Consider the following 15581-nt stretch of genomic DNA (forward strand, 5'->3'; position numbering starts at 1 on the left):
CAGAGCCTGCTTGGGATTCTCTTTTTCTTTCTGCCCCTCCCCCCCCCCACACTCTCTCAAAATAAATAAATAAACTTTAAAAGAAAAAAAATACTAATGAGGGGTGCCTGGGTGGCTCAGTCGGTCATGATCTCAGGTCGACATCAGCTCAGGTCATGATCTTGCGCTCTGTGAGTTCAAGCCCCACCTGGGGCTCTGTGCTGACAGCTTGGAGGCTGGAGCCTGCTTCAGATTCTGTGTCTCCCTCTCTCTCTGCCCCTCCCCTGCTTGCACTCTGTCTCTCTCATTCTCAAAAATAAACACTAAAAAATTTTTTTTTAAAAACACACTAATGGGTCACAACCCACAATTTGAGAAACTCTGACTTTGGGCTCCCCTCAACCTCAACTCCCTCACTCACACCACCTATGCCCCTCCTCAGTAGATTCTTCAAATTGTGAAAGGACATGGTTTCCTTTTTTTTTCTTTTCCCTAAGTCTGCTTTTTTTCCCAAACAGACTCTGTGCTGTCAACACAGAGCCCATCGCAGGGCTCGATCATATGAACTGTGAGATCATGACCTGAGCCAAAACCAAGAGTTAGACACTCAACCAACTGAGCCACCCAGGCGCCCCACACAGCTTCCCTCACAATAGTCCCATTTAGTGATATGAACCTTGAACTTGGAGTCCTGACCATAAAGGGCAGGTGAAAGGGTGAGAACACACTTAAAAATAACCACAGTCACAGAGTGTCTCACCTTCCTTTCCTCGGCTTCCTCCTCAGCCTCTCCTCTTAATCTTCTGAGATTCACAAGAAGTGTCAGTGGTCCCCCATCCCCAGGGCCTACCTTCCGGACCTCCTTCCCTATCCCCTCCTGGTCACTGACCTGTTTCTGGGAGCGCAGGGCACATTCTTCTAGGGTCTCGGCTGCCTCCAGCTTTCCCTGGCGCCTGTACAGAGCTCCTAGGTTTCTCAGAGTGGTGTTTACTGTGGGGCTGTGGGAAGGAAGTAAAGATGGATTCAGAAAAGAAACGAGAGAGAGAGAAGGGGCAGAGCTAAGGCCAACGCAAGGTCAAAGGGAAGAAGGGAAAAGGCCCCAGAGGCCAGGATCAGGTCTCGGATGGAGGCCAAGACAGCTTCTCCGTGGCAGCTCACCTGCTCACTTTGCAAGCCTTGTACCAGCCTCCATACTCAGTATAGGGTGTGCCGCCCTCTCGGTGCCGGCTCTGCAGAACAGAGGGGAGGGGAAGCCAGAGATGAAAGCACAGGGATGCTGGCGTGCACGCAGCTCGGTGCAGGCTGGGCTGCCCAGATGGAAGGCACCCTGCATCTGTGGCTGGTGCTCAGGTGGGAAGTAAGTCAGGCGCTGGGCTAGTGCAAGGAGTAAGCCAGAGGCCCTGGCAGCCTCGGGCTCCCCAGGATGGGCCCCGCACTCACTTTGCTCATTTCCTCCCGCTCCTCTGCATGCATCCAGATGGGCTTGTGGTCATCTAGGGGTACACAGGATGGAGTGGTAAGGTTAGAGAACAGAGCTAGACAGTATGGGGGGAGCCAGGACCCAGACACCCAGCAGTTGGACTAAAGCTGGACTAAAGGGGTTTGGCTCTGCCTGGGAACCACTAGGGCCTAACCCCCCACCTGTGGTCTGCATTTCTTTTCCACCCTTCAGCTCCCCCTCTCCCCGGGGCCAACCACTCACCGTCCACAGACCCAAACTCCTGCAGGTGGGCCCGGGTCAGGATCTCTTTGTAGAGTGTCTCAGCCTCAGCATATTTGCCCTGTTTCAAGTAACAGGAAGCCTGCAGGCAGAAAGGCAAAAACACAGGACAGAGACAAAGTCTCAGCAGGGCTCAGGGATTTCCACTTCTTGGTCTCTTTATGACCTTCCCCAGAGATCCTCTTCACACTTCCTTTTCTAGCTGCAGGGTCAAGGGTGTTCTCATTCCACTCCCAGGAGGTTAGGGGACTTCGCCTTCCCACTGGAATGAGGCAGATCCCTCAGCCCAAAGTCAGCCCCAGACACACAAAGATGACAAGGTTCGTGTACCACAGTATGGTGCTCTCCCTTCCCCGCTCTCCAAGGACTTCATCCCTTCCTCCCTCACCAGGTTGTTCTTGGTCCGGGCTACATTAGGGTTGTCCGGCCCCAGCTGCCCCTCATAGATGGCCAGTGCCCGCCGGTAATAGCGCTCCACGGCCTCGTACTTGCCCTGGTTTTGGCACAACAGGGCCAGGTTGTTCAGCTGCTTTGCCACATCTGGGTGGTCAGTGCCTAGGACCTGGAGGGGAGTAAAGGAGTGAAAGATGGCTAATGACTGTGGGGGGGGGGGGGGGTGCGTATAATCGTGTGTGCACATGCCTACCTGGGGAGCAAGGGAGAGGAAATGACAGGAGGGAAGAGGCAGAGATGGGGGGTTGAGAAAAGAAGTGACTGAGGAGGGTAATCTGGAAGAGAGATGATGGAGGAAGGGTCACCCCAGCAGGGAACAGTGAGCGAGCACAGGCACCTTTTCTCGAATCTCCAGTGCACGTTGGCACAGTGGCTCTGCCTCCTTGTATTTGCCCCTCTTGCCATAGAGCACAGCCAGATTGTTGAGTGTGGCAGCCACCTAGGAAGACAGGCCCGTCCTCTCAGCATCGGTGCTTTCAGGGACCTGGAACATTGGAGTTCCTCCTCCTCCCGCACAACAGGGCCCCACACTGCACAACTCCCAAGAGAATTGGACTCTGCTGTCTCCTAGCCAGAGGCGACAGCGGGGAGAAGCAACTGAACTGGAGGTTCTGAGGTCCTCTCTGGGAGTGGCATCGCCCTCTAGGGGGATTTTTAGATATTTCTGTAGGTGAGGTTTTGTAGGGTTTTTGGTTGCCATAAAGATTGGGGGCACTATTATCTGTGGGAAGCCAAGGATGTTCAGCGCGTGTGGGACAGCTCTGTTAACTTTGGAATGTCCTCCCAGACAGTCAAACGCTGTAAGCTGTTGACACTTAGCGAGATATCAAGATAGGAGCTATGTTTTCCGAGTGACATCATCTGTGCCTATCACATGTTGTAACATAGGCAATTATTTTCACACAGCGCATTTGCAAAAATACCTTCTCATTTTCTCCACTGTTACAATTGATCATTTGTCTTGGCATGTTATCCCTACTTAAGGTTATTTCTCTCTTTTTCTTATCATGTACGAATAAATCTGGCCTGTTGTTAGTCTAACACTGGATCTTAGTCTCGTACCCATCAATACTTCTGCTCTGTCATTTTTTAAAAAATTTTATTTATCTATGTTTTTAGTAATCTCTACACCCAATGTGGGGCATAGGCCTCAAGATCAAGAGTTGCATGCTTTTCTGACTGAGCCAGCCAGGCACCCCTGCTCTGTCATTTTTTTAGTACTTCTTATATAAAATGTCTTACTGGTCTTATACTTTTTCTAAATCTAAAGTTATACATTATATTAGTTATAGGTAAATCATATAGTATGTTTTCTTGCATGGTTGTACTCAGTAAAACTGTTACCATGTTACATTTTCATTTCATTGTGACGTATACTATATATTATTTTATTGTAAGTTACTTTCCTCATTCCATTTTTTTTTAAGTTTATTTATTTCTTTTGAGAGAGAGAGAGAAAGAGCACGTGTGCACATGTGGGAGAGGGACAGAGAGAGAGAAAGGGAGAATCCCAAGCAGGCTCCGCATAGAGCCCTATGTGGCCCAATCTCACTCAATACTTTTTGGAATTGTATGTGTAGGTCAGTTATAGCATCTATGAATTATGCTTCAGGAAAATACTTGTTATAAGATGGAGTCATTGGGGGGCGCCTGGGTGGCTCAGTCTGTTGAGCATCTGACTTTGGCTCAGGTCATGATCTCACAGTTTGTGGTTCGAGCCCCACGTCAGGCTCTGTGCTGATGGCTCAGAGCCTGGAGTCTGCTTCCGATTCTGTATCTCCCCCTCTCTCTGCCCCTCCCCCTGCTCACGCTCTGTCTCACTCTCTCAAAAATAAATAAACATTAAAAAAAATTAAAAAAAAAAAAAGATCAAGTCATTGGGTCTCAGAGAGTTGAGAACCACTGGCCTTAGCAGAGAGTCCTGGAAGAATGGAGCCCTCATGCCTCTACCCTGAGCACCCCTAGTGAGTGGGCTGAGGGCAGCAGATAAACAAACTAAGGGAAGCCAAAATAGCATGGAGCAAGGAGGACAAGGAATACTGACTGCAGGGTGGTCCCGGCCCAGGGTGCTCTCCCGGATGCTGAGGGCATCATTCAGCAGGTGGGCAGCTTCCTTATACTTATTCTGGTCCCTGGAAGAGGAGAGAAGTAACAAGGGGTTACCCCGAACTCTGACCCAAGCCATCTTCTTCCTTCCTTCCCTTTAGGAATACGGAGGTACATTTAGGGATTGGGGCCCCCATGAGGAGACAGGAAGCCTGGGGTAAGCAGCGAGAGCTCACCAACACACCTATCCTTGGATGCAGAACACTGCCACACCAAGTGGAGACAAGCTATAGGATGCAAGAGATGGAAAAAGAGGGAAAGAGACCCTCCCCAAAGGAGAGAATGGAGAAGCAAAGAGCCTGAGAGATGAGTGTCTCTGAGGTCAAGGGCTCAGGTACAGAAAGAACAAGAGTGCTGGTGCAAGAGAAGGCCCCTACTGGGTCACTTAGGAGACCCAGCAGTGAGAAGAGGTACCCTGTGGAGAGGAGGAATGGGAGCCAAAGGTGGCTCAACGTGGGAATCTGGAGGCTGATTTGGGAGAGGAAGAGGCCAGGACTCACCGATACACCAAAGCAAGGATGTTGAGCATGGTCGCGACATCAGGGTGGCCGCGGCCAGATGTGCGCTCCAAGTCCTCCAGTGCCTGCTTGCAGAGAGGCACAGCCACCTCATAGCGACCCTGGGCAGCATACTGGATCACCAAGTTGTGCAGTGTCCGTAACCTCGCCGGGATCTCGTATCCGCTGTGCTGGGCACCCTGGCCACGGGACACTAACCATCGCAGACATTGAACAGGAGACTTCCTCAGGGCACTCTTCTTCTCCCCTTTGCCGTCTGTCCTCTCCATGTCTTGTTGCGTGCCTGTGCCCACCCCTCACCAGGCCTTCCCCTAAGACCCACCTCAACCTGCTATTCCTTTGCCCACTCCCTTCTACCTGGGCCCCTCACAAACCAACTTGTTCACCCACTAATTCATTCATTCGAAAAAACTTACTCAACCAGGATAAGCCAGGGGCTGTGTCAGGGATACAAAAATAAGACCTGGTTCTTTCCCTTGAGGAGTTCATGCTCTTCCATGACTCCAGGGTCATTATGCCATTCGACTATGAGCTCCTTACTGGCAAGAACTTCATCACTCTCAACTTGGTATCCCTAGTGCCTACCATAGTGCCCAGTACACATGAAGTGTTTAAGTGTTGATGAATAATGGGGAGGCTGAGGAAATCAAAGCACTAGCCCAGTCCCTGCCCTATATCCAGGGAAAGTGCAGAACCTATTTCTGGAAGGTGAGCATCCTGTATGCAAGGCAGGCCACAGCTGGGACCAGCCCTCTGCTGCCCCCCTTCACCCTCCAGCTCCAGAGGCAGACTCACAGCCATTGCTGGGGTCTTCTTCCTCCTCATTGGGGAAGAGATCATCCAGGGAATCCTTGGTGGCATCACCCTCCTTCTCTTCCTGGAAGGGAAGAAGCAACATGTCTAGGCCAAGATATCCCCAAGCAGCCTCTTCAGGGCCTCTCTAACCCATGAAATCACTGACAGGTGAGAAGACCCTTGTTCATGTCTCTGCCCCTGGGAAGGCCAGCATCTGTCCGCCAATCTCATACTGCTCTTGTCTGTAAATCTCCTTCCTTCACATTAAGAGCTTTCTAAGTATCCTCATTCTTTAGCCTCCACCCCTCTCCTCCTCAACTCTTGTAATTATAGCCCAGTGCTGATCCCTGTGTGTTTACACTGATTATATGTCTGTCCTGTCTTTCCTGAGGGCAAGGAGTGTGTCTGATCTTATTGACACGTACTCAAAGGGTCGAGCTCAGCCTTGTGCCCTTCAACTGCTACCACTCACTCTGGACTTAGTGCTCAACCCTCAGTGTCTCACCTACTTCGACATGGGCAAATTTGCTTTGCCCCACCAGGCATGTTAGCCTTGTACAAACACCTCCAACCCTCCCACCCAGACTCACCAATGTGTCTGTCCCTTGCAAATCATCCTACTTCCCTGGGACAGGCCAGCTTTCTAGTCCTGGAGTCTTATATATGACACATACCCAACCTTAGTCTAGAAAGCTCCTCCCTCCCCCTCATCATCATCCATCAAAATCCAGCCCAACTCCTAACCTGTTCAGCTAAAAAATCCAACCTTAATCTTACCTATCCATCCCTGTACCCCATCTGTGAATCCTTCTCAGGCCATTCCAGCCCCCACAAACCAATCTTAGAATTCTTCCCATACTGACAACCATTCACCCAGCACTGAGCATTTGCTCCTTTATGTTGTCACATATGTGTTCTCATGTGTAAGCCTTGACCCTACAGCTATATTATAGGCTTGAGAAGGCAGAACTCTCTCTTATAGTTCTTTTTTTTCCAATCTTTTTTTAAAAAGTGTTTATTTAGGGGCGCCTGGGTGGCTCAGTTGGTTAAGCGTGCAACTTCGGCTCAGGTCATCATCTTACAGCTCGTGAGTTCAAGCCCTGCATCAGGGTCTGTACTGATGGCTCAGAGCCTGGAGCCTGCTTCGGACTTCGGATTCTGTGTCTCCCTCTCTCTCTGCCCCTCCCCCGTTCGTGCTGTCTCTCTCTCTCTCCTTCAAAAATAAATAAACATAAATTTTAAAAAAATTATTAATGTTTGTCTATTTTTGAGAAAGAGAGAGTGTGGTGGGGTGGAGGGGTGGCACAGAGAGAGAGCGAAACAGAGGATCTGAAGCAGGCTCTGCACTAACCTCAGAGAGCTCAATGTGGGGCTTGAACTCATGAACCTTGAGATCATGACCTGAGCTGAAGCCAGACACTTAACCACCACTAAGCCACCCAGGTGCCCCTCTTTTATAGTTCTTTACATCTCCCTTACACACATCCTCTCACACTGACTAAGGCAGAAGGATAAATAAATGACTGTTGAGTGAGGGTTAAATTTCACACATTTTGAGAGCAAATTTTAGGAGGGTCTTCCTTGACTCTGCTATGCTTTCCCTCATTGTAGCACTTAGGATTCTGGATTGGAATTGTCCAGGTGCTTATCTGCCTTTCCCCCATCCCAAACCTGTAACTGTGAGAGCAAGAACTCTGTCTGCCTTGTTCACTGCTGCACCCCCAGCAGAGCACACAGTGCCTGGCATACATAGCTGTCATGTAATTAAATGTCGATTGAATGAGTGAATACTGTTTCCACCTTGCTGTTGTCTGGAGTTGGTGTCAGGACCTGCATCCTGCCAGGTGGGGGCAGGCTGTGCAGCACTGCTGGCCCCTACACCAGATGGAACAACCGCCCCCAGGTCCATAGTGACTCCCAGCTGTCTGCCCCGAAGCCAGCCTTGCCTGTGCATGCTTACCGCGGTGTGCCCGTCCTCGTCATACTGTCGCAGCTGCCCCAGGAACTCCAGGTGCTTCTTTTCCTCCTCCAGCTGAGCCACAGCCTGTTCACTACGCTGCAGCCGCTGCTGGGTGCCCGCCAGCTCGTCCCGGAGCCACTGGTTCTCCTGACACAGCCGCCGTACCTGAGCCCGCAGTTTCTGTTTCTCCGACTCCACTGTGCTCAGGTGGCTGGCCAAAGCCAGCATCACCTAGATGGGCACATCCTGTAAGTGCCAACTCTGGATCGGAATGTCGGGGATAAGTGGAAGGGGAGCCTACTGGGAGGCAGCAAAACTGGCAGGAGCCAGGAGGCGGGACTGAGTAGCAATAGCTCTACCCTCAAAATATACCCTGAATCCAATCTCTCACCAGCTCCATAGCCACCACCCTGGGCCAGGCCACCATCAGTTCCCATCTGGATGACTACAATAGCCTCCTCACAAGCCTCTGTTTCTGCCCTTTTCACTTAGGCTCTGTTCTCAACCCAGCAGCCAGATGATCCTTTTATTTTTTTTTAATGTTGCTTTATTTTATTTTGAGAGAGGAAGAGAGACAGAGAGAGAATTTCCCAAATAGTCTCCGTGTTGATAGTGGAGATCTCACAAACCATGAGATCATGACCTGAAATCAAGAGTCAATGCTTAACCGACTGAACCACCCAGGTGCCCCAAGCCGAACCTTTTAAATGTTAAGCTAGACTTGGGACACTTGGGTGGCTCAGTCGGTTAAGCGTCCAACTTCAACTCGGGTCATGATCTCACAGTTCGTGAGTTCAAGTCCCATATCAGGCTCTGCCCTAGTGGTGCAGAGCCTGCTTGGGATTCTCTCTCTCTCTCTCTCTCTCTCTCTCTCACTCTCTCTGCCCCTTCCCTACTTGCATGCTCTCTCTCTCTCTCTCTCTCAAAATAAATTTAAAAATAAATAAATAAATAATAAAGTTATAAAAAAAATGTTAAGCTAGACCACATCACTCCTCTGCTCAATATATTCCAATAGCTTTCATCTCATTCAGAGTAAAAACAAAGTCCTTATGATGACCTTCAAGTTTCACATGATCTGTCCCTTTCTCTCCCAACCATTCTACCTCTTGTACTTCAATTTCTATTTTGCTTCACCTCATCCACTCTCCTGCAGCCACGCTGGTCCCTCATTGAACTTGTCGAGAAGGCTCCAGTTCAGGACCTTTGTATGTACCGTCCACTCTGCTTAAGATGATTTTCCCCCATTTATTGTAGGACTCATTCCCTCATCTTCAAATCTTTGCTCACATGCCACCTTTTCAGGAAGGCTTTCTTTGACCATGCTATCTAAAGGTGTATCTTCTCTCCGTACCCCCCAACCCTCTTCTCTGTTTTATTCTTACCCTTCTTTCTTAGCAATTATCACTCTGACATACAGAATGATTTACTTATTTGTGTATTGTCTGCCTCCCCCAGCTAGAATGTAAGCTCTGAGATGGCAAAGATTTTTGACTGTTGAGTTCAGTGATGTGTCTCCAGTGCCCAGAAGACTTGTGCCCGGCACAAAGAAGGGACTTAATACATGTTTACTGAATGAATGAAGGCAAACATCTAGGACAAGGAGATCCTAAATGACCCCAAAACTCCAATCAGACCCCAAAGCCACTTGCACCACCTCCTCCCTCTCACCTGGGCCTCACTCAGCCCCAGCTCGATGTTCTCCATGGAACGTCGCAGCTGCCGAGCCTTCTCATGCACCAGCCCTTCTTCATGGCCTCCTTGCTGCAGACACTCGATGGTATGGGACAGACTTTGCAGGACAGCCTGATGTTCACTGTGTAGGGCCTCCAGCCCTTGGCTCACCAGCCGGGTACTTCCCAGGATCTCCTCCTGGCTGAGCCTGTGCCCTGCAGGCTCATCCCGCTGCCCCAACACCAGGCCTGACATCTTGGCCACGGGGACCTTGCCTGGGCTGAGGAGAAACAACAGAGCTCATTGGGGGTAAAGATGAGAAAGAGAGGCTGAGTACCTTGGTTAGAGGGAGGAGACAAGAGAGAGTATGGGTGACCTTCTGGTTTAATTGGAGAGAGAGTGATCAGTGGGAAAGGAGCCTACAACACTAAACACAAAGCTAAGGGAAAGAGAGAGGGAGAGGAATCGATTTGAACGAAGAAAGACAATGGAAGGAACAAAAGTACTGACAACTAGCAGACAGATTTAGAAATTAGGAAGAGAATAGGAAGTGTTGTTGGAGAGAGAGCTTGGGTCAGGAATAGGAAAAGGAATCAGATGGGAGACGGCATTATAGGAAACACAGAGGGTGTCTGGAGAAAGCTGCAAAGGAAACAGGGTTAAAGCAAACAGGAGATATAAAGAAAATGGTGCAGAGGTTTCAAAAAATAGAAACCATACAGGTTTCAAAGTTACAGGGAAGAGAGAGAAGAAGGAAAAAAGGCACCTTCATTGCACGACCCAGATGAGAGGGGCCCAGAAAGCTCCAGGTCTTCAGACTGCGCCACCCACAGAGCTAAGGCCAGCATCTCCAAACCCGGTAAACTCTGCCTCTCCCCACTAGGCCTTCAGCCCATACTTCCCACCCTCCAGGTGTCAGGCTCTTTTCCTACTTCCTCAAAAGAGCCTTGTTTCTCATCTTTGAAGTCCTCTTACCAGTAGGTACACAGAGCAGAACCCTCGGCTGTGGCGCTCAGGCCAGAGCCCGGAAAAAACTCTTTCAGTAGCCAGGGACTCACAAGGATCTGCCCTGCCCAAAGTCCAGAAGTCCAGCGTTCCCACCCCTTCTCTCACCACCTCACAGCCACCCAGAGGACCTGGCACAGAGCCCTACTCAGGGCAAGCACCCTCCCTCTCTCTACCTACAGGCCTTCAAAGGCGACCAGTGTGTCCCTCTTCCTTCCCGGAGCCAACGTCCCACCCTAGGCCTGGGGAGCTATTTTCTCCCAAGAAGGGAGTGAGACTTGATCTGAGATCTGCGGCAAGGGGCGTGTCTGGGAAAGGGTGAGGAGAAAGACCTGGTCACTCCTGACCCATTCACTTTCATGGCTTTGTCTCTGTCATGACCACCTACTAACAGGCTCTGAGAGAAGTCACCTTAGGGTGCCTCTCAGACGCCTGATGATGCAGGGAAGAATGGCAGGTCTACAGAGCGGCTGCAGGGTTACAGGGAAACACTGCGCTGGGAGTTGATCTCCCCGCCTGGGAAAGCGGTCGGAGAAGTGACCCAGCCTGTCGACCTGCCCTGGGGCCCAGGGTGGGGACAGAATGAGATGGGCGGGGGCGCGGGGGAGAGGTGCGGGTGGGCGGCGGAGGTCCGCGTCACGAGCGAAGACCCAGGGACCTGAGAATCCCGAGGTCGATGAGTCCGTCGGTAGAGCAGGGGGCGGGGCAGGCCGTCTGTCTGTCTGTCTGGACGCCGAGGGGCGGGAAGAATCGCGGGGGGGCGGAGTTTTTCAGTCTGTCTGGACTTGTGTGAGATCTGCTGGTGGGGGGTTGTTCATCTGTCGTGGAGTGCGGAAAAGAAGTAGCGGGACCCCAAGCCTCAGTCCCGGAGGTACCCTCACGGACTCACCCGCAGTCTGTCGGTCTGGCTGCCGCCCTTGCCGGTACTGCCCCTTTAAATTCATCATGGCTGCCGCTCGAGGTAATTGTTTTGACGGCTCCCGGGGGCGGAGCGGACTTCTCAGTCACGCGACCTAAGGGTCGCCCGTGGATTGGCTTCGACCACGCGCATGGAGGAAAGGAGGTGTGTATTCACCTTGGTCTCGGGTTGTCTGCCCACCTCATTACGTCATGAGAGCGACGGCACAGGGATTTGTCAGCGTCATCTAAAGGCGCCAGGCGGCCTGGCTAAAAGAAACGGTGGTGTGCTGAACCCCGCGGAGCTTGGCTATCGTCATGGCCCTAAGGGTACTGACTCGCGCTATGGGCTCACTGAGCCTGACGCCCCCGGCCGTCGCCACCCTTAGCTCGAGCCTGCTCCCGTCCGCCCAGGTAATCCACCCTATCTCGGAATGAGGCTGTTCCTATTCGGGCCGCCGGAGTGGGCACCCTGGGATGGGAGACGGAGAATGCGAGTCTGGTCAGGAGTCACGCCGGCCTGGGACGTTGGATAAGTCACTCTCAGCCTCAGCTTTCTCTTCTCTAATTGTGGCTGTTCCACAGGGTCACGGGATTCCTCGGACGAGATATTGGAGGTGAAAGTATCTTACAGATAACTGTACAGATTTCAATAATAACTGACGTTGAGTGTCAGTCATAAGCCAAGCATAAGTAATAGATGTTTTAAATAAATGAACTCCTAGGGCGCCTGAGTGGCTCAGTCTGTTAAGCATCCGAATTCGGCTCGGGTCGTGATCTCATGGGGGCTCGCTGCTGACAGCGCGGAGCCCGCTTGGGATCCTCTCTGTCTCTCTGCCCCTCCCCTGCTTGTGCGCACTCTCCCTCTCTCTCAAAAATAACTCCTTGCAACCACTGTATAAGGTAATTATCATTACCATTTTACGTATGAGAAAATTGATCAGCAGTCCAAGGTCATACATCAACTGTTGGAGCTACACAGTCTGGCTTCAAAGCCTGGTCTCTTAAACCATTAAAGACAAGTTATTGCTGAGATCAGAGAATGCAGGGCAAGATAGCAATATTAGGAGGCTAAGGTAAAGGTATCCTCAAAGTTCCTGGTGGGCAATTGGTGAGTCACAGAAAAGAGAAGTTGTAACTCTTGTTCCTCTGGCCCTTTCTGGGTGATGGTAGAGTTTGGCAGATGTATACTAAAAATCAAAACCAAACCAACCTACTCTGTGAAATGCTGGGAATACAGCAGGGAACAAGACAGAAATGACCCTTCCCCTCCATTCACATCTGAAATACTCCCAGAAACATAAATTCGGAGGGGCAAAAGGCATTGGTGCTGATGGTGGCACATGGATATGGGAAAGTTACCAGCTTTGGAGAAGGGAGTTGTTTAGGGAAGGAAGAGTTTCCCACAGAAGGAGAGGTTTGAGCCAAATTTGGAAGGAGATGCACCAAGGGGGAGAATATTCCATTGAAGAAGTACCTCAAATGAGAGATAATCAATACACATACACCTGTATAAACATTCCACCCTGGTATTTGTGCAAGGGTGAAGGGTGGAGCTTTTGGACAGCTGGTCTGGGACATTCTTAGAAGGAAGTAGGCTACTTGGTCTATTCCTTTACCCTTGGTTCTCCGATGCTTCTTCAGTTACCTTTTAAGGTAAAGAGATTTGTTTATCTCTAGGTGACAAGCAGTACCCTCCTCCAGCTGCCCTCTTCCTCATTGTTGCTCCTCTGCCGCCCAGTGCTTACGTCTGTGACCCTTAGTGCCAATTTTGTGTCCTGGAAGAGTCGTACCAAGTACACCATCACACCAGTGAAGATGAGGAAGTCTGGGGGCCGAAACCACACAGGTGAGACCAAGGGAAAAAGGATTTAAGCATTAAAGGGGAAAAACATGTTAGGATCCTAGGTCTATTTATTGAAAAGCAGAGGAATGTATTGAAAAATATGTTAGGATCCTAGGCCTATTTATTCAAAAATTTATTGGACTCCTTTTGCATGTAGTAGGTGTGTAAGAAACAAAGTATAACACAAAGCAACATGAAGGTAGTCTGTGCTCCTAAAGACTCTCTAGGTAATTAAAGAAAACCAGACATGTACATGAAGTTAATTATATTTTTCTTCATGCCTTTCAAAAATTTATGGGGTGCCTGGGTGGTTCAGTCAGTTAAGTGTCCAACTTTGGCTCAGGTCATGATCTCATGGCTTGTGAGTTCGAGCCCCGCATTGGGGCCTGTGCTAACAGCACAGAGCCTGGAGCCTACTCGGATTCTGTGTCTCCGGCTCTCTCTGCCCCTCCCACACTCATATACCCCCCCCCCCCCACCCCCCCCCACCTCAAAAAAAAATAAATATTTTATTTTTAAAAATTAAAAAAAAAAATGAAAAAAAATTTACAATAGCTGAGCACTATTTACACCACTCAATAAACTGTTAGCATTCAATAATTTGTAGAGATTTTGTCTGGAAGTTTTATGTAATTTCAATATCTTATAATTATGTTCTTATCAAGTTCCATGTAGGTGTTTCCCCACCCCCGTTTACCATTTGCTGTGCAAATTTTTTGTCATTTTCTGCTCATCTCATAATGTTGGGAAGCATTGCTCTCTGCCCAGAATGGGCCTGTTCCCACTGCTAGGAACTGATCATCTGACCTGAGTCATGTCTCTGCACTTTCCTGACCACAGGCCGAATCCAAGTGCATGGTATTGGCGGGGGCCACAAGCAACGTTATCGCATGATTGATTTTCTGCGGTTCCGGCCTGAGCTGGAAGCAAAGCCAGGACCCTTTGAGGAGAAGGTCATCGTGGTCCGCTATGATCCCTGTAGGCAAGTTTGGGATGTGAGATGATGACAGTGTAGCTGAATGACTGTTCTGTGGCTTTTCAGAAGATATAGGGCTGCCTAGATGATCTGCTCATATGTCCCTCACCCTGAACAGATCAGCAGACATAGCTCTGGTTGCTGGGGGCAGCCGGAAACGCTGGATCATTGCCACAGAAAACATGCAGGCTGGAGATATAATCCTGAACTCTGATCACATAGGCCGAATGGCAGGTAAGAGACAGCCACCAGACGTGTATGGGCTCAAAGGATGCAAGGGGTCTGGTGCTGATGAAATTCTGTCTTTTAGTTGCTGCTCGGGAAGGGGATGCACATCCTCTTGGGGCCTTGCCTGTGGGGACTCTCATCAACAACGTGGAGAGTGAGCCAGGCCGGGGGGCCCAGTATATCCGAGCTGCAGGTATGAGGAAATGAGCTGCTTGGGGGTCTTACAATTTGGAAGGCCAAAGAGTACCTGAGGTCACAATTCTCTGAACCCTTGGACTCTTATGTGGTCCACTGGCAGAGAAAAAGAAGGAAAAACAAGGAAAATGAGAATGGAGAGGTGCATGTGTCTTGACTTAAAACATTGCATGCATCCTGCTTCATTGTATCTGCTCCTAAAGGGCAAAGCAAGGGCAGGGTATGGGGTATGTCCCCCTATAAATCTGCTCCTACCTTTTCCTTTTTGGAGGGTGGCAAAGCTCCTTCTCCCTTACCCAGGGACATGTGGTGTGCTGCTACGGAAGGTGAATGGGACGGCCATCATCCAGCTGCCTTCCAAGAGACAGATGCAGGTGTGTGTGTGTGGGTACAGGTGGGAGGACCAGCAAAGGAGGAAGTTTTGGAATGTACCCTTCTTGTCCAGGATAGTTCCCAGGTGTTTTATGTTGGGAACTACCATGAGCTAGGTGTGTCCTTTTCTGCCATGTAACTAGGCATGTCCTGTCAGTTTGACACTGTAATAGACAGGGAACAATGCCTCTTGTTTTCAACTACCATAGGACCTGCCCTTAGGTTCAATTATGCTGTGGTTTTCTCCTGTCCTCTCCCTTCTCTCAGTGAGTGTAAGAAGCCTCAGAGTCATGCAGTCAACAATGTCAGGCTCTTTCCCCACGATGCATTCTCCTCTATCTGTTTTCTCTGTCAGGTTCTGGAAACGTGCATGGCAACAGTAGGCCGGGTATCCAACGTTGATCATAACAAACGGGTCATCGGCAAGGCTGGGCGGAACCGCTGGCTAGGCAAGAGGCCTTCCAGCGGGCTATGGCACCGCAAGGGGGGCTGGGCTGGCCGCAAGATTCGGCCACTGCCCCCTATGAAGAGTTACGTGAAGCTGCCCTCGGCTGCTGCCCAAAGCTGAGATCCCTGGATTCTAATAAAATCACCCCTCATTTTGAGCAGTTACTGTTTTTGGGGGGAGGGAGGATTGCACACACTAGGCCCGGAAAAAAACACCAGAGCAAACAAGGACGGGAGAGGAGAAAGGACGATATGGGGCAAAGACTGGAGCTGCTCATTTCCAGCCGCGCCACCCCCTCACCCCGTGCCAGTTTTTTCTATGTAATGGTAGAGGGGAGAATAAATGACCTCCAAGGTCTCCTGTTCTGACTTCGGGAGTCGGGGAGAGCACTTCCGGTGGAAGGAAGGAG

The 15581-nt window shown here is 50.3% G+C and overlaps 2 protein-coding genes across 2 annotated transcripts; one reads left to right on the top strand and one right to left on the bottom strand.

Moving 5' to 3' along the window:
- Positions 1-1217: 1217 nt before the first annotated feature.
- LOC125918378 (kinesin light chain 4) lies at positions 1218-11270 on the bottom strand. The gene is made up of 10 exons (XM_049624380.1): positions 10181-11270; positions 9203-9485; positions 7532-7762; positions 5572-5653; positions 4759-4969; positions 4197-4284; positions 2490-2591; positions 2088-2261; positions 1682-1781; positions 1218-1472 (listed from the first exon to the last, which is right to left on the bottom strand). The coding sequence occupies exons 2-10, from the start codon at positions 9458-9460 to the stop codon at positions 1354-1356; spliced, it is 1365 nt and encodes a 454-aa protein (XP_049480337.1). The 5' UTR covers positions 9461-9485; positions 10181-11270; the 3' UTR covers positions 1218-1353.
- Positions 11271-11356: 86 nt separating this feature from the next.
- Positions 11357-15329, top strand: LOC125918379 (39S ribosomal protein L2, mitochondrial). Its single transcript, XM_049624381.1, has 7 exons — positions 11357-11521; positions 12788-12956; positions 13794-13935; positions 14048-14163; positions 14240-14350; positions 14653-14726; positions 15080-15329. Exons 1-7 carry the CDS (start codon positions 11426-11428, stop codon positions 15290-15292), a joined length of 921 nt encoding a protein of 306 aa, XP_049480338.1. The 5' UTR covers positions 11357-11425; the 3' UTR covers positions 15293-15329.
- The last annotated feature ends 252 nt before the right edge of the window (positions 15330-15581 follow it).

Source organism: Panthera uncia, unplaced genomic scaffold, assembly GCF_023721935.1.
Source record: "Panthera uncia isolate 11264 unplaced genomic scaffold, Puncia_PCG_1.0 HiC_scaffold_725, whole genome shotgun sequence".
In the NCBI taxonomy this organism is placed as follows: domain Eukaryota; kingdom Metazoa; phylum Chordata; class Mammalia; order Carnivora; family Felidae; genus Panthera; species Panthera uncia.